The sequence below is a fragment of the Malaclemys terrapin genome, chromosome 4 (assembly GCF_027887155.1).
Source record: "Malaclemys terrapin pileata isolate rMalTer1 chromosome 4, rMalTer1.hap1, whole genome shotgun sequence".
NCBI lineage: Eukaryota > Metazoa > Chordata > Testudines > Emydidae > Malaclemys > Malaclemys terrapin.
The window spans coordinates 120,052,694-120,077,136 of NC_071508.1; the positions used below are offsets into that span (position 1 = coordinate 120,052,694).

The 24,443-nt window shown below is 40.7% G+C and overlaps 1 protein-coding gene across 3 annotated transcripts in view; it reads left to right on the forward strand.

The window, feature by feature from the left end:
* SPATA7 (spermatogenesis associated 7) overlaps positions 1 to 24,443 on the forward strand; it is an 81,922-nt gene that overhangs the window by 24,351 nt on the left and 33,128 nt on the right. The window contains exons 2-6 of one of the 3 annotated variants that reach the window (XM_054024786.1): positions 4,726 to 4,800; positions 5,142 to 5,204; positions 6,339 to 6,431; positions 9,227 to 9,274; positions 22,346 to 22,479. In XM_054024786.1, the coding sequence (XP_053880761.1) occupies positions 6,395 to 6,431; positions 9,227 to 9,274; positions 22,346 to 22,479 (219 nt within the window). In that variant the 5' untranslated portion in view covers positions 4,726 to 4,800; positions 5,142 to 5,204; positions 6,339 to 6,394. The remainder of the gene's footprint in view (positions 1 to 4,725; positions 4,801 to 5,141; positions 5,205 to 6,338; positions 6,432 to 9,226; positions 9,275 to 22,345; positions 22,480 to 24,443) is intronic. The other 2 variants (XM_054024784.1, XM_054024785.1) reach the window with 2 other exon arrangements.

The window sequence follows — 24,443 nt, forward strand, 5'->3', positions numbered from 1 at the left end:
GATAGATTGCTAGAGCAGATTGCTAGTTTATTACTTTCACATTTGTTGTTGGATACTTGGGATTTTAATATTTAAAATAAATGTAATTCAATTTAATATTTATATTCTAAAACTATAAATATAAATTCTCATTGGAGGACATTGTGGAAGGAGGGTGTTAAGGATGCCTTTAAATGGAGTGGCACACAAGACAAAGAAAGCTATTCCAGCGATCAGGACAACATGAAAGATGGGTTGCAGATGAGAGAAAGAAGGCTACAAATAATATATTTACATCGCATTTTCCTTCAAATTTCCTTCCATCATACTACCACTGCTAATAATGGTGGGAGTGCTAGTATAGACTATCTGCCAATATTTTAACCACTGTATTGTGTATGCTTGCTTAGAGCAGATCTAGGTGACATGATAGTTAAAAAGCCAGTAACCAGGTGTCCACAGTAGTGATCCCAAGATGGCGGAAAATTTGAAGGAAAATACTAGTGTACACACAACCAAATGTGATAACTAGTCAGGAGGCTTCAGTGAAGTCAGAGGGGCAATGTTTAGAAAGATACAAGAGCAGAGATGAAAGCAGGAGTGTAAATGTAAAGAGCCTCGCTGGTGAGGCTGAGAAATTTGAACCTGGTATGAAAGGTGAGAGGAAGTCAATGGAGAAAGTCATTTAAGGGGTTAAGCTGATTTGATCACTGATCAAGAGAGATGACTTTACTAGTGGCATTTGTTATGTATTGGAGGAGAGGCAAGTCAGAGGTAGGGAAGCCAGGGAGAAGGAGTTGCAGTAGTCAAGTAGATAATTGACTAAGGTAGGGCCAAGAGATAGTGATCTAAGTGCAGGAGAGAGGGCAGATTTTAAAGATGTTTTAAATGAAGACCAGATAGGATCTGGCAACAGCCTGGATGTGGCCCATTTTATTTCTTGTAGGGTCAATATTCTGTGTGTATAGTATGTGTATAGTTCCATTCTATGCATCCGAAGAAGTGGGCTGTAGCCCACAAAAGCTTATGCTCAAATAAATTTGTTGGTCTCTAAGGTGCCACAAGTACTCTTGTTCTTTTTGTGTGTAGAGTGGACATTCAGGATGTGAATATGTAGTAACCCAGATCACAATGTGCCTCTCAAATTATTTAGTTGCATGTGAAAATTAGCAACAGATATATCCTGTCCTTTTCAAGAGTAATAGCTTTTGCGGTACATCAAAAAATAGATAGATATGCTTTAGGCTAATGGACTTGATAGCTCCTTCCCTTTTCTATCCGGGGCTCCTAGTGAATAGTCAGAAGATTTCTATAGCATTTGTGCTTTGTTTATGTAAAGTGTAACATGCCTACATTTGGAATACAGTAAAAAGCCCATTAAAGAGCTTATATAATGGACCTATACATTCGCTGAGTGTTAAGACATCCCAGGTTTGGAAATGCTGTTATATTATAAAAGAAGATTCCATGTGACAGTGGCTTTGATTATCTATTCAGGATCTATAGTATTTAATGTAACTACGCAGAAAGAAATTTACTAATTTGCCCTCATTGAAATCATTATACCCATCAAAAAGAAGAATGTCATAAAAATATCTTAAGATTTCCCCTTCTATTTTGATTTGTATTAACGGTGCTTTAAAATACTACAGCCTTTAAGAGCCAAAAGTGTCCTATAGTTTATTGCTAGTTTTTAGAAATCATCAAATGCAAACCAATTTTATCTTGTTCCCCATACCTTCTTTACTGTTATGTTCCATGTGCCAGAAGCAACAAATATAGCCCTCAATTCTGTAAACACTCACCCAAGTGCTTAACTTTAAGCATGTAATTAGATTACTCATCTGGTTAAAGTTAAGCAGATATGTAAGTTTTTGCAGGATTGGGGCCATAATCAGAGAGCTGGTCTATTTTATCAGTTTCACTTTGTTTCTCTGCTTGTACATGGAGCAGAGGTGCTGGGAAGGGAAGCAGTGAGGGATTTGGACTGGGAAGGAAGGGTATGCAATCAAGGAATAGGAGGGGAGTTAAAGAGAAGCAACCAGGAAACAAGAAGGGATAGAAGCAATAATGAAGAATGGAAAAAAGATGCTGATGAAGAAAAGGATGGCTAGTTTTTGGTGTTGACCTGAATAGTAAAAGTTACATCCCTATTCCTAATGTGAAGGACCTTGAATTAGGGGATTAAAAAAAAAAACATAATATTTTAAAAAAATAATTAAAAAATACAATATATCCCAAAATAAAGGCATTTCTTTTCTCCACAATTTTTCAAATATCAAAATTTAAAAAAAAATTAATACAGTAAAAAGCATAATGTATTTCATGGAGTGTAGTTGTACCAGAGACCGAAGAGTCCAAATGTATTAGATAACCACACTTATTGGTTACCTTCAGCCTCTTACCTCACAGAGCACCTGAGATGTGTGTACATCTGCTTATGACCATACACCTTGTCATGTCTTTTTACTTGCACACAGTGGTGCCATATATCAGTTGTAAGGCAATCATTCACATGACCATTTCAGGCTCTCTTCACATCTACAGGTGAGAGAGAATGGGCTAGTTCAGCCCTTGACAATGATCATATGTTCCTTGAAATTGGCTGCAAATTATTATAGTCAATAGTAAGTGGAGCAGGTATGGTACCTTAACTTCAAGAAAGAAATCTTGTTTTAGAAGAGTCTTGTGGATTTTTTCTTTTTCTTTGTTTTATATTTTAAATTCTTGGGGATAGCCACTTAGAGTGAAGGCTCAGAGCATGTTATTGCTCATAACAATCAATATCTCCTTTTAAAAATTGCTTCAGGAATGTGGAGTTTCTCAGTGAAATCAGGTGGTGATTTTTAAGATCCTAATTTACATAAGAGACAATAGATGGGATTTTCAAGTGCACTCAGTGTGCTGAGCACTTTTGAAAATCATATTGACTGTGAACAGGATAAAATATTGACCAGTGAACAACTGCTGCTGCATTTAATATTAAGACATTTATTTTCTGAGCAGGCTATGTTGATTCTGTGATGCTTATTCTATTACGCCAAACGACTGGTACTAGAGTGAGTAGTTGCATCAACATTTGTCATAGAATAGCTGCACTGTGATTGTTTTAGATCTAAAGATATTAAATGGAATCTCTGCCAGTCCATCAAACCGTTGGGATGATTATTTTTTTAAATAACCTCAGCAAGTGCAATACCAGTTATCTTTATACAGTATTCTTTGAAACAAATGCCTTTTATTGTCAAGATGGTTTCTTATTGGAGGAGAACAGCCTTCCGAGGGAAACAGTGGGGGCGAAAGACCTCTCTGGCTTTAAGATGAAGCTTGATAAGTTTATGGAAGGGATGGTTTGATGGGATAAAGTGATTTTAGTCAATAGGTCAACAACGTGCCATCGCTGGTAATTAGCAACAATGGTCAATGATGGGATATTAAAAGTTACTACAGAGAACTTTTTCCAAAGGGTCTGGCTAGAGAATCTTGCCCGCATGCTCAGGGTTCAGCTGATCGCCATATTTGGGGTTGGGAAGGAATTTTCCTCCAGGGTAGATTGGCAGAGGCCCTGGAGGTTTTTCGCCTTCCTCCGCAGCATGGGGCAGGGGTCGCTTGCTGGAGGATTCTCAGCGATTTGAAGTCTTTAAATCATGATTTGGGGACTTCAACAGCTGAGTCAAGGGAGAGAATTCTTTCAGGAGTGGGTGGGTCAGCTTTTGTGTCCCGCATCATGCGGGAGGTCAGACTAGATGATCATAATGGTCCCTTCTGACCTTAGAGTCTATGAGTCTATGAGAAAGCACAGATTGTTTCCTTAAAGTGTTCAGAATTTAGCAGTGTAAATTATGGGCATGAAGCTAAATTACATCAGCATCTATCATCAGAAAAGATTATACATACATCAGGCATTTGATGTAATGGATTTAAAGTCCTTACAATAAAATATTAAAACAAGTTATACTTCAGCCAAACACAAGTTTTTATTGGGCTCTGTACAGGGGTAACTGAGTGAAATTTAATGGACTGTGATATATAGGAGATCAGACTAGTTGATCTAATAATTCCTTCTGGCTTTAAACTCTGTGAATCTATGAAAACATCACAGTCATACTTTGTATGCAGTGTTGTTGTAGCTGTGTCAGTCCCACAATATTAGAGAGACAAGGTGGGTGAGGCATCTTTTATTGGACCAGCTTCTGTTGGTGAGAGAGACAAGCTTTCGAGCTTACACAGGCTTTTCCCCAGGTCTGGGAAACATACTCAGAGTGTCACAGCTAAATAGAAGGTGGCACATATTGTTTAGCATAAGTAGTTAACATATTTCAAGGGAACATTCCTTTGAAGGGACCATTCTCTATGCTAAACAATCTGTGCCACTTTGTATTTAGCTGTGACACTCTGAGTACTTTTCCCAGACATGAAGAAGAGCTCTGTGTAATCTCGAAAGCTTTTCTCTCTCTCACTAACCAAAGTTGGTCCAATCAAATAAATTACCTCACCCATGCTGTCTCTTTACAATCATACTTTGGTATTTAGGTAATATGGGAAGCTCATTAAACTGTAATGATGTTCACGTTATAACATTAAATAAAGTCCACCCTACCAGTAATCTGATTGGCTGCCACAGATTCAAATTTCTCATAATAACTGATTTAAACAGACCTTTGCAGCTTTAAAGAAACATGTTCTGCTTTATCCTATTTGTCAAAATATGTATTTCCTTCTAACTGCTTGCCATTTCTCTTTAAGTGAGCGAATACCCAGCCATTCCCAGATATGGTCCAGCAAGCCCATTTAAAGGACATTTAAGTACTCAGAGTAATGGTAAGTAATATGTATGATTTGATAAAAGGGTTATCATGGTTGCTTTGTATGGACATGTTTATTTTATGATTTTAAAAAATGTTTATTTCATTAAAACCTTTGACTTAAACTTTTACTGAGGTTTGAATAATAGTAATATACAAATGTGCTTTACTGAAAGGACATTTGGTCTTTTCACATTGGGTTTTATGTATCTTGGTGCTTTTGCTGGCTAGAATACATAAAATTACAGCTAAAAAGGTAAAAATACTACCTTTTAAGTGTTATTTCTTATGAGCTAATGGCTCAAATAGAACGAATAATGTGTATTCTAATATGATACTGAGCTTGTTTCCATTCAGGTGATGAAGAAGCTATGGCTCCCACTGAGCAAAGCACTTAAGCATATGTATAACTTTAAGATTGTGAGTAGCCCCCTCTATTCTGTAGACCACTTAAACCTGTGTTTAAATGCCCTACTAAAACAGTGCCTATATTTATAGGGACTTCTTGAACTCTGTCCAAGCTAAAATTTTTGTGTCCTAAGATATCTTAAACAAAGATTATGTTTAAATAAAAAGAAATGATTGAAAATGGTTTATGACTCTATGGGACAAATCTGATCATGTAAGGTGCTGAGTGTGATGAACTCCCACTAATGTCAACATTTCACAGCATCAGGCCCTTATCCATAATGTGCTGAGTTTAGGAATCTCTGTTTCCCATGTAACAGTTGGTAATATCACTAAAACTTCTAACAATGTGAATAACATTTTCCTGCAGACCCTCACCTTGGGGGCTGGCAGGTAAATGGAGGGGAGGGACAACTAACTGAGTATTATTTTTAAATGTATGTATTTATACTGATAAAATTTAAATATTCTGTTACTGGTTTGGAATAAAAGTTTTTAAAAGTTTGGGGTTGGATGGATGTGGTGGAAGTGATGGAAAACTGGGACTTTATCCACTCAGCATTTTAACTATGAAAATGCTACCAAACCAGCCCATTAATGTGGGAGAGACAAAGTGCATGGGATTCATGGGTAGAACACCTGGATTTGAGGCTGTCAGACATACACTGTTCAGTTTTAAAGAGAGGGAAAGGAGCATTAGCACACTTTGATGACCACCAAATTTCAGTTTGGTTTGTTTAGAGATGCAGTATGATCTTGTAAAAAATGGAATGAGAGTGCTTAGCCACTGGATCTGAGGCTGTAGTGCAAACCAACACTACAGGGAAAGGAGAAAAGGTAACAGGGAGAGATGACCTTCTAGAAAGAAGGAGTGAGTGAAAGCCTCGGTACCCTTTCCCAAAAGTACCATGATTCTGAAGTTGTTAGGAAAGACAAGTGTCTCCTTAGGGCATGTCGTTTGTGAAGTTGGGAGGACAAAGGCAAAGGCAGGCCCATGCTCTGGTTCTTGTGGCCTCCATTATGTAACACCGCCTGCCATCTTTGCCACTCTTGTTTGGAACTGTGTTGGGTTTGAACTGTAATTAATTAATAACTATTTATCTTTACACTACTTTTTATAACATTCAAATGTGTTTAATTTTATAGCTTTTTGCATTGACTCCTCCCGGAGACTAAATAACCAGTACCTGATCAGGGATCACATGGCTGTTCATTATAACAAAATCCTTTCAGCCAAAGGTAAAAACATCCAAACATGAAACTTCTACACCCAGTTTTAGCTCCTTCCTTCACTTTGCATTAGAATAGACCTGTAACAGGAATTGGGTTGTAGAAAGTTTTTTGTTTTTGCTGGTTCGGTTCCTTGCTGATGTCAGTTGGCTGCTTCCCACTAATAAAAAATATGAAAAGTCATTCAGTAACTTTGTGTTTGGTTGTTTTTCTCAAATTAACATTTTGTTTTTTTATTCATTCGGGTGATGATAGAAAGTTACTACTTTTATTTAATGATGTTTAGTGCTGTGAGTCTGTCTTTGATTTCCCTTCATTTCGCTCTGTTTTGTTGCTGATGCTAAGTAAATTGCATAGACCAAAAAAAAAAAAAATCTTCATTAGGATAGAGTAAGTAAACACAGATTAGTTACATCAGAATAAATGTACAGCATTTCATCTTTTAAAAACAAACAAAATAAACCCCCAAAAGGCCTAATTTTCAAAGGTGCTAAACACTAAGGGTTCTCATTGCAGTCAGTGGAAGATGTGAGTGTTTAGCACTTTGAAAAATTTCCCCAAATGTTGGTAAATTAATATAATCTATTATTAATCTTTGTTATTCATACAGCAATATTAATAAGTTTTGTTCTCTACAGAGAAGTAAATTCAAACTTTAGAGTAATGTTTTCACAAAGCAAATGTTAGGAAGTCTGGAACTTCAGAGTAAAGGTTCCATGCACACCTTAATCTTCTTTGACAGAAGAATGGGCACTCATGAGAAGGATCAGGGAGATTGTTTTAGTTTGGGTGAAGATAAGGTTGGGTGAGTAGCTGTGATCAAATTGAGCATATAAGGGAAAGCTAGTCAACCACTGCCTCTTCATAACAGTGCAGTTTTATATTGATTCCTTATGAATTAAGAATCCAACACTTTATCCTCTTTCTTGCCTCATCCATTTTTGCTTGTTGTGGGATGATGGTCAAAGGAAATCAGGCTAATGATACTGCTAATCTTCAGTTATTAATAATCAGTAAAATTCAGACTCAGAGTATGAATAAGAAGATAATGCCAATAACTATCTTTATTAGGCACAGAGGAAGCACCGAAAGGTGAATCAGAGGCTCCAGTGTGTGCTTTATTTACTATTTTATTTTTCTAAAATTGCGATGGGAGGAAGAGAACTGACTCTTCGGCTTGTCTGTGCCAATATATTGTCAGTGTGCAGGTTGATGTTGTTTAGCTATAGCTTTTGCTTTTCTTTGGATCTCTGCCAAGGAATTCATTCTTGCAGCTGCAGCATGCTTCCAAATACACTCTCCTCTCCTGATTCATATTTGACAGAAATATACTAGAATCAATCACATTGCTTTAATATGCACTCATTCTCACTATCCATATGATCACAGTAAGTGATATGAAAAGTTTCTATCTGCTTCTCATCTGCTACTGTGAGTTCTGGCTCTCACAATAATATATGGCAATAGGGTGAAACAGTAGTTGCACCATTCTAACTTCCATATTAACTGAAATGCATATTTCTGTCCAAATGGTTTTTAACTTTGAATATCACAAGCAACCTGCTCCAGATATGATCTGAGGAGTTGCAGTTCTCAGACATTTATGCAGGCTGCTTCACAGATTTCCTTAACATGCACAACCTTTTCATTTTAATCTCTTATTCCAGTTTGGAGAGGTTAATTCCCAACTATCTCTGTCTTGTATTGTATATGGAAATTTTTTGCACCAAAGCACAATTCAGATTTCATACCACCCATTACAACTTTCTGAAGCAATACCTTTTCCATTTCAATTACATAGAACAGCTAATTCAATTTTTTGTATAAATTTAGTGCAAATCTTAGTACATTTTGCTTAATTAAGGCAAAACTATGCCCAAAGTTTGAATATTACTGAAGTTTAGAAACTTATGATGCTGTCCTTATGCAGTGTTTACAGTCAACCTTTCATTAAAGAATCAAGTGAAAAAAGTAGGTTAAAAAGCTCTGCCTAACTTTTTTTTTAAGTCAAATAATAGAATATAATGTGCCAGATCTGGGGCAGTGTCCCAAGGGTCATTGGGAATTTATTAAATATTTTGTGTGCGTAGTATTAAAAAAAAAAAAGTAGATTTTTTTTGTGTGTTGTTCGTTTTAAATTTCACAGCCTATTCCCATGCTTCATGGCATAAACTGGTCCCGATCGTGCAAGTATTAATGCTCATACTTCAGGCTGCGAATCATTCATGGAGGTCACGGAAGTCACGGCTTCTGTGACTTCCATGACCTCCATGAATTTTGCAGCGTTGGTGTAGCTGACCCCAGGGCCATCCCAGCAGCTGGGGAAGTTGGTAAGATTTAGTCAGATATTTTTGGTAAAAGTCATGGACAGGTCACGGGGCCGTGACTTTTTGTTTATTGCCCGTGACCTGTCCATGACTTATATTAAAAATAGCTTTGACTAAAATGTAGCCTTACTCATACTTAGCTTTAAGCAACTGAATAGTCCTATTGAAATCAATGGGATTACTCACATGCTTAAAGTTAAACACACATGTGTTTATAGGATCAGGACCTAGTTAAGGTCAGGAAGAAATTCCTCTCTCATGATATATTATCACAACACTAGATGCATTACACTTTTTCACCTTCTTCCAGCCATTCTCAGAGACAGGGTACTGGATACCTAATTAACTAAACTGTTAGCCTTTAATTAAACAAGTCTTTGTTTAGTGATATTTTGGTAATATATTGTTCTAACCATAGCAAATATTAAGAATAGGATCTTGCATAACTCACTTCTATTTTTTTTTTATTGTTTTCAGCAGCCGTAGACTGTTCAGTGCCAAAAAGCAGGTTAACCAGCATCAAATGTAAGTATTTCCTATGAGATGTTAATTCTTTAAAAAGTTTTATAAAGTTAGGGTGTTATTTGCTATTACTAAGGCTACGATTTAATCATGGGTATTTTAGTAAAAGTCATGGACAATAAACAAAAATTCATGGCCCGTGACCTATATGATTATATGGCTATATGACTTTTACTATAAATACCCCTGACTAAATCTTGTGAGGGGGGGCTTCTGCTGGGGGGGTGCTGTTTGTGGGGGGTGCCCGGGGCCAGCGGCACCAGCTGTCGGGGGCCGCCGACCGCAGCTGTTCCAGCTAGCCGCCCTGGGGACCGCTGCAGGGGGCTGCCCGAGCTGCTCCAGCGACCCCAGGGATCCGTGACTTCTGCAACCTCCATGACAGACATGGGGCCCCTAGCTATTAATGATGCAACATTCAAATTTGCAGTAGGGGCCTCACAAATACAAGAAAAATCCCGGTCCCCACCCAGAAGGGCCCACAAACTAAATTCCTCACAATATAAGTGAGGCTCATAAACAGAAAAGGGAGGGAATGAGAGAGGAAGCACAAGGGTAACAATAAAAGATCACAGTTACTCAATAAGGCACACTTGTATCTTCATGACTCTATAACACTCCTCATTCCCCTTTTTGTGGCAGTCTGTAATGAATTTAGCCCTAGTGAAATGCATCTAGCCAGTTATTGCCAACCTTGAAGTTTAAAGTCGTCTTCTTCCCCATGGTGGATGCAGCAGAAGCAGGAGCAGTGCAATATTCTCTCTCCCACCTCCCTTCCAATGTGTTACATCTCTGACCTTATGGCATCACATGTGGGGTGGGAGGTAAATTTTGTCTCCATATGCACTCAGCTATGAAGACTTTTAACAAGAGTGCCCATTAGTGCCAGTTCTGGAGGTGTTTTTGGGAAGTCAACACCTGCCAGGAACTGGACTGAGACCAATCAAATCATTTCACAAAAACAATCAAACAGCCATCAGGTGGTAACAACATAGGTCACAATCAACCCGGACTGAGCTGCAATTATTACCATTGTTAGTTATATCTCTGTATCAAATACTGTTTGTGATAAGAGAAAAGAGAAAGTTATTGTGATAACAGTGCAAGCTGAAATGCAGTGACTTTCAAGACATCAGCTTACTGACTGCTAAAAGAAGTATATCAGTCAAAGAGGCTAAACCTAAACTGCTTGTTAAATTAACAAACATATTTCTTCATTGTATTCTTGTCAAGATACATACTAATGATTTGTGTATCTGTTTCCATGCGTGTATTATAATTAGTAACAAAAGATATGTTTGTTTGTTTTTTAATGGAGATATCCTATCTCCTAGAACTGGAAGGGACCTTGAAAAGTCATCGAGTCCAGCCCCCTGCCTTCGCTAGCAGGACCAAGTACTGATTTTGCCCCAGATCCCTAAATGGCCCCCTTAAGGATTGAACTCACAACCCTGGGTTTAGCTGACCAATGCGCAAATCACTGAGCTATCCCTTCCCCCTGATGGTGGTGGTGGTGGTGGTGATGATAAGTGACTTATTAAAGCAGTCATTTTTGATGGAAGGAGGCTATGGAATGTGTTTTCTACCCAGTGCACAGGGCCGGCTCCAGGCACCAGCAAAGGAAGCAGGTGCTTGGGGCAGCCAATGGAAAGCGGCGGCACGTCCAGGTCTTCGGCAGCAATTCGGCGGCGGGTCCCTCTGGGAGCGAAGGACCCGCCGCCGAATTGTCGCCGAAGAATGAAGCGGTGCAATAGAGCTGCCGCCGATCGCGGCTTTATCTTTTTTTTTTTTTTTTTGCTTCGCCGCTTGGGGCGGCAAAAAAGCTGGAGCCGGCCCTGTCAGTGCAGAATCTAGACCCTCCTTCTCTGTACTTAGTCTGAGACACAGCCAAATCAATGTGTTGTGGGGAGACAAGATACATGGTTCACACACCCTTTGGGCAGCAGAACTCAGTTTCACTGGGACTGATACATGTCCCTGTGGAATGGGTTTTAGGGATGTTAGGCAAGAAGTAAAGCAGGGCCAAAAGGTCCAAGACAAGCTGTGGATTCATCATCTGCTGTTTTCAGAGGGTTCAGCACAGGCTGGAATGGTATCACAAGGGATTATTACAGCCTCTAGGCTGCAAGAGCAGCTTCATATCAGCTATCCTGCAGACCCACAGCTTGGGCTGTAGGATTCCTCCTGGCGCCCCAGCTGTATCAATAGCTCCTCTGTAGCATGACTACTTCAGCTTGGTGTAGGAGGGAGGATTAAAGTGCTTGGGTTTTTTTGAAAAAAAAAATTCACTTCTGTGACTTCTCTTGTTGCCTCAGTCAGGCCTTTATTTGAATTCCTACCTGGATAAAGATGATTCTCCCGCACCTGCTTAGACCTTTCTGAACTTTCTGCCATTTATTTCAGAGCCTGCTATTTTCACAAACAAAATACTCCTGAACTGTGAGACTATATGACACAGTTCATGCCATAGTGAATTTTTCTGGATTATATGAGTACATGTTGAAAACAGGGACAGAGCCTTAACCTTAACAGATAATTGTAATGGCACTAGGAGATGTATTCCATAGTGAGTAAAATTCCATTTCAAATGGAACTTGCCTAGGTACAGTATATTTCCCTTTCCGTTCAGTTTATTCAGACCACTCTCAGACTGTGTAACTTTGTCATGGTTACAGAATTTGAATTAATCACCTACCAGTGTGTGATGGAAACTTTACACTTTTGCTGCTGCTATTGTGTTTGCCCATCTGCTTGGTAAAAACAGTACACTAAATCCTCACTAAATTGCTCTTTCACCTTATTTTCAAACTGGACTGGAACTTTTCTTCCCATCCCATATCAAATAAGTGGTAGTGTCATGGCAATCAACAACACAAGCACTGAGATTACTAGAAGGGTATTGAAAAAGAAAATTTGAAAAAGATCATTTTAAAATAATCTCATATCAGTTGTCCTTTCCATCTGAGCCTTGGGACATGGAATAGTTAGTTTATAGCCTCTGTTGGAACATATTAATTTACTATTTTTTCCTTTTTATATTCCATATCTTACTACTATCTTACTACTTTTTACTTCTTAACTGTGAACATATTTTACTTGTGCTGCCATAATCTGAGATTTACAGTCACTTTATTGAGCTTTTGTAAAGTTTCCGCAATTACTTTTTCAGATGTTGAATTTTCTCACCGTTCTGCTTTGAAGTCCTTTCTCCCCTCATTGCTTCTCAAAGTACACATTGAGAGCAAATTTTCAATATGAAGTGCTGAGATTTATCGGCATGGCTTCTATTAACATTAATGAGAGTTGCAAAGCAGAATACCTGCACATCATGCTGAACGTTTCTCCCCAAAATTGTTGCCCTGCTAAAATAGCAGTTGAATAGTTCCCTTTGGGCTGTTGCCATGTATCAGTCATTGGTTCTTAAGCACTAACATGATACTGGAGCTGGCACTTCCTCTGAACAACTGAATAGGTCTGCCCTTAAAGTGTATTTAGTTTCCACAGTTCTTTTCCCACTATCCTAGCTGGCAGCAAAGCAGGCAAGCTGCCATGCCACTGAGCCAGCAGCAAGCATGCACATGTGTATTAGATCAGTTCTATTGACTTAAAATAGTTGTTAAATGTGAAACTTCTTGAAATCTGAAACTTCTATGTGCAGAATTACCCTAAGCATGTCCATACCAGTGGCTATTAGAAATCTCATTATTGTAGCATTTGTGCCAGAAAACTTGACAAAAGCCCTGCCAAATAAGATAGGTGCAGTTACACATGCCTGGATTCCAATAACAACAACTTTTGCAACCCATATGTTTAGAGGTTTTTCCACAGAATACACTGATAGGGTAGCCTGAACCTAGTGACTGAGAGTGTAGATCTCCTGCTAGGAAAAATCTGCATTCTGAGAAATTGCCCACCAGAAATCCGCACACATAGTGGATGAACATCAAGTATGAACCTGTAGTTACATTTTTTAGAAATCAGTAAACATACTCATTTTTAGGGGGGGGGAAACTAAAAATGATGCAGCCTAACTGATACTTTTCTTTGCCTGGACCTAGGAACTCATCAGGATTTTTATATTTTAGACCTGATTTTTTCCAGCATTACCTCCACTTGTGAACACGTACATTTTGTGCATGATCACTGATGATCTTTGTGTTGTGAAAAACATAAAATCTCTGTGTAAACAAGGAAAATCAAACTTGTCCATGTTTTGCTGCTGTACAGGAAGTTTGCACAGTCTTCCCTGAACTGGCCCTTCCACCGTCCCCATATGAGTCCTCCCTCATTTTCATGCATACTTTCGAAGAATCTATGCAAAAAGGGAGCCCTACCTCATTCCAGACACACCTGCATTTTTTAATGACTTGGGGTTTTCTTACATACACAGATAGTGCCAACAGAACAGTGAGAATAGGGGGAGGGGTTAACTTATTTACTACAACTGCCAAGTTTCCAAGTTCTGTCACTCCCTGAGGGCTCATTAGAGCCATTAAGAGCTGTGTATATTTTTCACTATTGTACTCAAAAATGGCAGAACCATTTTTCTCAAACTTTTCTAAAAAATAATCCTTCAACTGAGGTCAGACTCAGAAAATTTCAGACCAAAAGGTGAAGGTTAAAAGTAACTGAAATACGACCTTTAAACAGAAACACTCAGGCAATCTTAATTATCACTGTTGTTGTTTGCTCCAACTACAATATATGTATCTTTTCCTAAAAGATCCACTTGAATTATGCATATAAACTGTGCATGTTGGCACACACATGGTAATAGTGCACAGAAATTATACATATCTTTATGAAAATATAGTCCTTTGTATTTGTCATCTGAATTTCTTGCTTATAAAAATGAAAACCAAATGTGTAAATATCTCTATGTCCCTGCATTTTGAATTATAGCAATTTGAAATGCTTCTGCAGTAGATACACATTTTGTTCTCTATGAAAGGCAGTATCTCTGAGGAAGAAATTTATTTAAAGCAATAATACATTTTTCATAGATTAAGGCTAGAAGGGACCATTAGAGCATCTAATCTGACCTATATTACCATAGCCAAGAATTTCACCCAGTCATCCTTGTATTGAGCCCAATAACTTGTTTTTGACTAAGCACATCTACTAGAAAAGCATCCAGTCTTGATTTGAAGACCTTAAGAGATGGGGACTCCACCACATACCTTGATATTTTGGCCAAATGGTTAATCACCCTCACTTTTAAAAATTTGTGCCTTATTTCTAGGAATTTGACTGTCATTAATTTCTGGCCAATGGCTCCTGTTATGCCTTTCTCCAACTAGATTAAAATCCTTTTAGCACCTATTATTTTCTCCCTGTGAAGGTACATATACATAAACTAGTCACTTCTCAGTCTTCTTTTTGATAAGGTAAACAGATCAAGCTCTTTAAGTCTCTCACTGTAAGACACTTTTTCCAGTCCTTGAATAATTTTTGTAACTCTTCTCTTTTAAACTTTATACATAATGCCCAATAAAGATTGTCACAAACTTCATTGAAGAAAACAACATTTTACATATAAAGGTCAGATTTTCAGCCTAGTCTTGGCCTCTTATTTTTTCTCCCACAATTTTACAATTATTTGTGGGTGCAGTATATTGTATAGATATTATACTGATGGACACTCTGTGGGAGATTAAGATGGAAAGATATGGAAATTGTTTTAAAGAGAAAAACTTATTTTAAAAGTGTAAATGAGAGTGTTATGTTGGCATAAATTCAATCAACACCTCTTTGTTTTCTAACAGTGGCTTTGCGTGATCAATGCACTTTCTGTCATATGCAGCACCAAAAAGTCAAAAGGAAGTTTATATTACTGGCTCTAATCCATAAGAAATTAGATTGGTAAATGCAGAGGTGCAAAGTACACACACAACTGTTACCAGTAAGTCTGTAGTTAACAGATGTCCACTCTGTGACTCACAGGATGCTTCAGGACCTACATCTTCATTCTTACAAGAAAATCTAACCAATTCTCAAAACAGCGGATATTAGCCTTTCATCTTAAGGGCTCAATTACTTTACTGACAAACAGTATTTATAAAAAGATGGAAAGAACACTGCATTCTTTTTTTTCAAAACAGGATACAATGCTAACTTCTTTATTATTTTGTAAAACAGTTGCAAAACTTGGTTATTTTGGGGCGGGTATGGAAGGGGTGCATTTTGCCCTTTGCGGGAGTGGAAAGCCAAATAAGCAAAGGGAGATGTTGCAGTTATGCTTCCCATGTGGGTTGGTGGAGCCGGATGTGGGAAACATGCACAGAGGATCTGTGCCCTTACATTCCACGGATCTGTGCTTTGTGTGGGCTCCTTCTGCCACAGAGAGGGTTTGTAAGAAGTGGTGGGGCTATGGTCATTGGAGCTGTGTAGCCCATAGAGCATGTAGCAGTGTGCACAGCAGCTGTAAATATGAGTTTGCCTACTAAAAAGACCTAGCAATAAACTAGTTTCAAGTCAGAGCTGAGTATGAACCCCAGGATTTGGTCACATAGAAATATATTGCTCTTACTAAGTGTACCTCTCCTTTTAAATTTGCTAAATCAGGTATTCATTTTCCTGATTGTATTTATTAAAGTGAAATTGATCACTGCATTATTGTATATGAAGTACTACAAAATGCTGATGATACAGTGGCCAGGGAGCACTTAGTGCAAGTTTTGAGATGAGGATGCGAGTCCAGTCCCTCAGCATAAATTAGAGCAATTTGAAACTATCGTAATCTATACCAGTAGCCAGCAGCCCCGTGTGAACATTCCAGCAGCTGAGGTTCTGGTGGACAAAGGGATGACACACACTCTTTTCTCTGGGGACATTCCCTACATGGACATCTGGGAGAGTAGGTATTGTTGGGAGTCATTATGGCAATTCTATTTAATTTTAGGATCCTTCAACTGCATAGTAAGGAAGCTAGTTTCAGGGCAGCACTGGGATTCCTGAGGAGCACAAAATAGCCACATTACACTGGAGAATTGGGGCTAAATTTTGTGTTTTCCATTGGACTACACTAATACAGCTGTGATTCTTAGTCTGTTTACCCTCAGCTATGCAGGTGTTTAACTTCTGCCTTTTACTTGTAGCCAGATTCTGCCATCTGCATTCACGCTAAGTAATACCTTGCTTCTTGAGTAGTCCCTTTGATTTAAGTGAGACTACTCTGAGTAACGTTCCACTCAACATGAGTAAGGCTGGAAGAATCTGTTCCTAAATAAATATCAGGTGTCACCTTTACTCTTGTTGAGTGCTCTCTTATTCCACAAGTAGTGCCGTTGATTGAATGGGCTATTCTCAAAGTAAGGTACTACTTAACATTGAGGAAGTGTGACAGAATCGTGACCTATGAATTATGAAAACCATAACCTCATATTGTCTGTCCTTTTAATAAACAGTGAATTCTTCAGGGGTGAAATCATGGCTCATTTAAAACGATAGTGAGGCCAGGATTTCACCCTAGATGGCTAAGTTGTGGTGTGATTGGGACTTTTGTTAACTGAGACTGAGCTATGCAAAGGAGAAGGGTGTTACGAAAGACAGCACTTGTTTACAGAACTAGCTTCATGGCCTCTTCCAGCACATTCAAACTGAGGATGGCATCTCCACTTTGAAAGATACATGATGTGACTTCTTTGCATGCTCTTGGTCTGGGGGAATTCATATGGGAAAATAATGCCCAGAATTGAGTTGGCAAATAAATAGTTGGTTCACATGGGGAAGTATAGCATTACTCAGTGTTAAATTATGCTCTGGGACATGTGCTACCCTTAGCTAAGTTCAATAAGATAATATTTTATTTGTTCAATTTATGTTTCAATGTCTGAAATAGTTTATTTACATTAAAAATAAATCAATTCAGGAATTAATATTGCAAATTGTATTTAGCTGTGATATACGGTGACTGTAGAGATCTGAAATTCAGAGCAAAGGACAACCACTCATATTAAGCAATTGCAAACTCATACTGTGGTTATAAGCACCGGACTGCCAAACTCCTTACAAGTGTGACATGTCTGATAGATTTTTGAATTGCTTCCAAGTTTTATCATCTTCATTTCAGTCAGCCAAGCAATGTTTTGTAACTCCAGGCAGGTTTCTAGAAATATTGCTGAAGTGCTGGGTTTATGGAAATAGAGTCAAACCTGTAGAGGGAGCAACCACTGCAGAAAAATAAAATTATAATGAAGGGAAATTTGCTTGGTATCCTCTGAACTTTGTGTAATAGGCATTTGCCTAGTCAGTAGTGTAGATTCTAAATTGGACTAGTAAGAATTTTATAGCTCGGTATCCTTTTAAAAAGTTTTTAAAAGTGGGGGAGGAATAATATACAATACAGCCATACATACACCACTTTTTGTTGCCTGTAGAATTAACAGAACAGGCTAACGGACTGGGTAGAATACGTTAAGGAACTTATTCGTACACACTGTGCATTTAACTGTCAGTGCCTTGCTTATAATATAATGCTTTATCTCATTACTAAGCCTGACAATGATTGTGAGCAGAGTCACTGATGAAACTCATTGATCTCTAGATTCCATTAAGATTTGGAGATCTTGCAATTTAAATCTGCAGGATGCATTTTATACTCGGATATTAATCATTTTTTTTTTTTAAAGAGTGGATGAAACGATTTTTTTTTTACTTGTAAACAAGCAGATTTAGACATTTGACATTTTGATATTTTTGTTCAGTTTTGATCTTTAGTTTGGGGAGTCTCTGTACAATTAAGGCTATTTATAGTTCATCTATCAGACATTCCTACTAAATCTGTTAAAAGATGCATCTCCTTTTGTTTGAATTATTCTGCTGGCAGTGATGGGCATTTAGTCCATGGCACAGTAACAAGGACACAGAGACAAATTTATCCCTGGTATAACCCCATTGAAATTAGTTGAGGTTACATCAGGGACTAATTTGGCCCACACTATTTCTAGAGCAGAAGGAAGTGAGGAAGCTTATCTTAGTGTGTCCAATTAACTGATAACATTTCTCCCCCATAGTACTATGCTTCCTTCCAAATGCCTGCCTGTCTCTTGCTGTAATTAACATAGTCATAGCTGCACCATCGGCTCATGTCTTGGGGCCTGATCCTGTGTTGTGGTGGTGAATGTCTTCAGCTCCAGTTGGTTGCAGTGGGAGTTATGAGTGCTCAGTGCCTTATGGGAGCAAGCCCCTTATACAGATTCACTTGTTGTCTGAGTAAACCCATACTTTAAAGAATGGAGCTTCCAGACCTGATTCTCACTTTGCTTGGCGCAGGACCCAAGAGGTGGGGCGGGGAAGGTGGATCTATGTTACTTTTTTGTCTCCCTTAGTCTGGGGTCATTGGGAGGTTGCCTCAGGGCTACCCCAACTTGCATCCAGCAGCCTACTGCCCTCTAGATTCCTTCTACACAGGGGGAATTCCTTGGTGGGTGGCTTGCAGTCCCTTTGCACTGGCAAAATCAGCCTGAAGATGCTGTAGCATAACAACAAATCAGGATTTGTATGTGAGTAAAGTTTTCTACCATTCTGGCTAGCATATTTCTGTGATGCCATGTGACATCCCTGTGTGACTTTACAGCTTTTGGACCAGATTCTCTGGATTTTCTGAGCTGTGCATCGGTGAGGGGAAAGTTTTTTACAGTACCCAGAAACTTACATCTAGCTGCCTATAGACCAAAGATATCATTTGGGCAACTAGGAATAGCCAGAGATACTTTGGCCACTCCCTTTGTCTCCTTCCCCTGCCCTTCCCCAGAATCTGTCCATTTATTTTATTTAATTGAGATACCCTTAGTAGGCTCAATCCTTTACTGCTCAGATGTGAAATATTGCAAACATGTGTTGGGGCAGATTCCCCACTCCAGTTAGGAAAGGGTTAAAGAGCTCCTCTGTGCACAGTCAGTCCCAATCCAGCACACCAGTGAGGCTTGTCAAGGCTGGAGATGAGCAGGTCCTTAAAAAGGAGGGTCCCTGCTTAGTCCAGCGTGACATTCTGAAGGAGCAGGACTGCAACTCAGAGCACCCCGTCCCTTGGAAGTGGGGGTTGTTGATTGAGGAAATGGTTTCAGAGCCTTGGCCTCCTTGGCCCTCTCAGAAAGGAGAGGGGCCAATTCTTTTCTTTTTGTCTTCCCAAAGGCCCAGGACTCTGCCCTTTGTGGGCTGCTGAAGCATACTGTCTTTTTATTTGGACTACTTTATCACTCCCAGGCCCTTTGTAAGGGGGCAGATGCCATGAACAGCACAGGCAGAAGACTGTGCCCTGGATGCTGAGACAGGAGCAGCACCCATTCTCTCCTCAGAGGGGTGCCAGAGTAGTCTATCCTACTACAACATATAAATGCAAGATAAAAAGTGATGAATAAGACAAGGAAAGTAGAAGACTCTGATCCTTCATTAATGTTGATACTGATGCACAGTTGCTTGGATACTCTTCCCTAGTGTCAGGAGTGAGGCCTAAGAAGAGTGTGTAGCTAAGAATCTCATTATTATTGAACATTTTGCTTAAGCCCATCTCTTCTCGGACATACCTATTCTCGTCCTGAGCATTTGTGAGTAAGGGAGTAGGAACACACAAGCTTTGCAGCATCAAGACAATGTGTATTATATGGACACAGAAGAAGAATCAATGTAAAATATTCCCTGTGACTTAAATACTGGGCTTGTGCTGGAGGGGGAAAATAGGTTTCTTCTGAGCCATATCTGATTGAACTTATACAAGGTAGAGAGCTCTAAATTCTTGTAGAGGCTGAACTGATTTCTTCATTCTGCATTTACAGTTGATAGTATCCTGTCATTCTATCTGTCTCCCTCTCTTTAGGCATTTGTACAATGCTCATCTCAATAGTATCTGAGCAGCAGGCAAAGAATGCATTTTTGCAGCCTCCAACACACCAACTATATTAGCATAGTCTGAAGGCTGGTCTACACTACATAGTTAGGTCGACATAAGACAGCTAATGTTGACCTAATTATGTCAGTATCTACACTACAGCCTTTCTCCCACTGATGTAAGTGCCCTACTACACAGACATAATAACTCCAACCTCCATGAGAGGTGTAGGGCTGATGTCGGTGTAGTTAGGGCAACACAGTGTCTGGCGGGTGGAGGGGGGCAGGTAAACAGCAGGGAATGGGGAGCATGGGGTGGGCAGCCCGCCAGGAGCTTGTGGGGCAGCCAGGCTACTGTCAGGGAGCTTCCAGCGAAGCAGAGAGACCATGCTCTCAGCTCCCCACACTGCCTATTAGCTCATTGGAAGCGCTCCTGGTGAGGATGCACACCACCAACCCAAGGAGGGTAGTGTGGACATGCACCACCGCAGTAATTACTGCAGTGGCTGTAAGTCAACCTAATATAGGTTGACTTAAGTTTGTAGTGTAAACATACCCCGAGTGATTATTTGGATCAGGCACACAAAGGCTATCTGCTTCTGCTGGACTGGGTTCTTAAGACCTTTAGTTATTTTTCAGATGCTCCTACTGTGAGTTAGGATCCATGCGATCGGCAACTCCAATAAATTAGAGTAGCCATGTTTTAATTCTGATTTACAGTATTTAGCATCAAACTGCTTACATTCTTCATAGGATGGATTTTCACTAATGAAAGTCAATGTATAACATAAAGCACTCTTACAGAAAAGGCTGCAGCAATTAGCGGCTGTAGAAGCAATTGCTTTGCATCTTCCATGTCAATTGTAAGAATTAAAAAAAACAGAAAAGGGCATTTGGCTGAGAAATGATAGCAAGAACATTACATCTGAAAAGCACCAGTACCTGGCTTTGAGAAGGACTGAAATTTTTAATAAAACTAATACATATTTGTTTTTCCAAGTCATTAACAACTATCTGTAGGATTAATACATACAGAAGAATACATTTTAAAGGTGAATTAAAGACCCGCTAAGACCTGAGTTCTGGCCCTCAGATTCCTGTGGTTCTTCTGCAAAAGCTGAGAACGTCACCAAAGTGCTGATCCCACTAAGTTCTCCTGTAAAGTTAAATCTCTGTGTATTGGGGCCTAGCAGAGTATGGGCTAAATTCAGTATGGGATAGGTAAGGCAGAAATTGGTTTAATGGTGGTCTTTTGGGTTGCTTCAGGCAGACTGTTCATGCAGTGGAGAAATGCATTGAACTCAAATGAAGTCAATAAGAGTTGTGCCCATGGGGTTGAGGGTAAAATTGGATCCCATTTGCATGCATTTTACAAGTATCTGTATCTTCTGTAGGGCCTCTTTATTCACATTTGGAAATGAGTATGTTGGTGTTTTTGGTTGAGGCTGCCTCCACTGGGGCATGCAGCTTTGTGAATCACATTAGCTTTCAGAGTTTATGACACCCCACTATGCAGCTAGAATGCGCATGAAAAGCTTTGTAACATTAAGAACAAAGGGCCATGTTGCAACAAGCCATGGCTCCTTCCCTTCCCTCTCCCCCTCCCTTCCCAAAAAATCTTGATGGCATAGACCCTTTGCCAATCTTCTGCTCTAGAAAGGCATTTGGGCAAAGGTTCAGTAGCTTATCTGATTCTTCCCTCCTGATCCAGCAATGGCCCGTCCACACAGACCCTACCTAGACTATTCGTATGCCCGTTTTGGGGACCTTTCTACTTTTTTGCAGAGTTTGACTATGAATTTTTTGAGTCCTGCAATTCCCTTTGTACATATAAATTTAGCAAGATTTAACATTTACAGATGATTTTGTTTTTCACCAAAAATTTCAATACTGTTGTTCAGCAGGATTAAAATTGGAAGGGTTCTTAGTGCTGTATGGATGGGAACGGTGCAATGGGTTTTTGAGTAGACTCTCATATCGCTGAAGTTGGTCTTCCAATTCCACTGTATTTTTTTGTAGTTGTAGAACTTAAAATTTCTAACTCTAAAGGAAGCAACATAATTTTTAATATTTTCTTTTGACAATAGGCGTTATTTTTCATGAATACAGTATGTTCAAATTGGAAAACATGACAACATTTTACTTTTCTGACTGAATGAAAGGCCACACAAGGTAATGCATTTAGAGAGAAGGATTCAGTAACGTTCCTTTAAAATCTCACTAATTTTATTTGGTTCTTTCTTTCCTAAGTTGCAGACCAACAACGGAGAGAGAAACTCAAGAAGGAAATTGCCAGGTGTGAGAAGGAGATGAGCTCAGCAAAAAATGCCTCACGGTCCAGCTCCAGGGGGAGCAGGAGGCCTCTGTTATCCACTTTTGTAAAGGTAGATATTTTAACTTTGTTTCAAATTGTAGATATTTCCCTTTTTACATACAAAATTACCAAGATTTAACAATTAGATATTATGGGCCAAGACTTCAAGTCCTTATTCAGTTTTTACTCACTCCTTGGTCAGGAGTCCAAAGAAGTTCAGACTGAGTAAAAACTGAGTAAAGACCTTGGGATTTGGCCCTTTGTGTTTAAATGTTAGTGTAAATAGGCAGAGTCCCCATGCTGCTCTCAAAACACAGTGCTATACAACCCAAACCTCCCCTGTTCCCTTTTATTACTACTTGGGTTTTTCCTCTTTTCCTAAGAAAATGAAGATAAGCCTTAGCCCCAAGATTTCTCTTGAGCTGTCCTGTTCTTGCATTTTCCTCCTGCCTCACCCCTAATGCCTTTTTTCTTAGGGTAAACCTTGAAGGAGGAGGTTGAATAGTTGAAATTCCCACACACCCCAAGGGCAGAGGGCTAGTATACAGCATCCTCACCGACCCCCAGCTGCCATTCCAGCCTGTGGGATGGAATAACAGACGTAGCCTCTCTTTGTCAGTTGTACAGAGCATAGGGTTGCCGAACAGCCTTGCCCACCCTTGTCCCGCCCCTTATCCGAGGCCCCACCCCCACTCACTCCATCCCCGTCCCTCAGTCGCTCGCTTTCTGCCACCCTCACTCACGTTCTCATTTTCACCAGGCTGGGGCAGTGGGTTGGGGTGCAGGAGGGGGTGAGGGCTCTGGCTGGGGGTGCAGGCTCTGGGGTGGGGCCGGGGATGAGGGATTTGGGGTGCGGAGGGGGTTTTGAGCTGGGGGTGGGGCTGAGGGGTTCAGAGTGTGGGAGGGGGCTCTGGGCTAGGGAGGGGGTTGAGGTGTAGGAGGGGGTACAGGCTCTGGGCTGGGGTACAGGCTCTGGGCTGGGGTGCAGGCTCTGGGCTGGTGCCAGAAATGAGGGGTTTGAGGTGCGGGAGGGGGCTCCGGGCTGGGGCAGGTGGATGGGGGGGGCTGAGGGCTCCAGCCGGGGGTGCGGGCTCTGCGATGGGACCACGTATGAGGGGTTTGGGGTGCAGGAAAGGGTCTGGGCTGGGGTTAAGGGATTTGGAGTGTGGAAGGGGGTGTGGGGTGCAGGCTCCGAAAGGGACTTTGGATGTGAGAAGGGGCTCAAGTCTGGGGCAGGTGGATGGGGGGCATGACTGAGGGCTCTGGCTGGGGGTGCAGGCTCTGGGGTGGGGCCAGATGTGAGGGGTTTGGAGTGTAAGAGGGGGCTCTGGGCTGGGACCGAGGGGTTCAGAGTGTGGGAGGGAGCTCGGGGCTGGGGCAGGGAGTTGAGGTGTGGGAGGGTGTGCGGGCTCTGGGAGGGAGTTTGAGCATGGGAGGGGGCTTAGAGCTGGGGCAGGGGATTGGGGCATGGGAGGGGGTTCGGGGTGCAGACTCCAGGCAGCACTTACCTCAGGCTGCTCCTGGAAGCGGCCGCCATGTCCCTCTACCTAGGCGCAGGGACAGCCAGGGGGCTCTACGCACCGCCTCTGTCTGCAGGCACCACCCCCGCAGCTCCCATTAGCCACAGTTCCCATTGGCAGTGTATGGAGCCACCCTGGCCGCCCCTGTGCCTAGGAACCGGCAGGACAAGGCAGCCACTTCCAGGAGCCACGCGGAGCCAGCCATTGTGGCCAGCCGGAGTTTTGGTGGCCCCGCCAGGGTCCCTTTTTGACCAGACATTCCTGTCCAAAACCAGACGCCTGGCAACCCTAACAGAGCAGTGGGAGGCAATGGAGCAGCATAAATCCAGAGCACCTCCCCCGGCTCACCATTGGGTCATCTCACCCTACCCCTGAATTGGCCTTCTGCACCAGGCCTGCATAGACTGGAGCTGAGACCAGTTTTGCAGCACCCGGGAGTGGCACCCCTGCACAACCACTCAGACAGCTGAACACCATCCTGTGAGTGTCGCCACCATGCAGGATTTAGGTGATG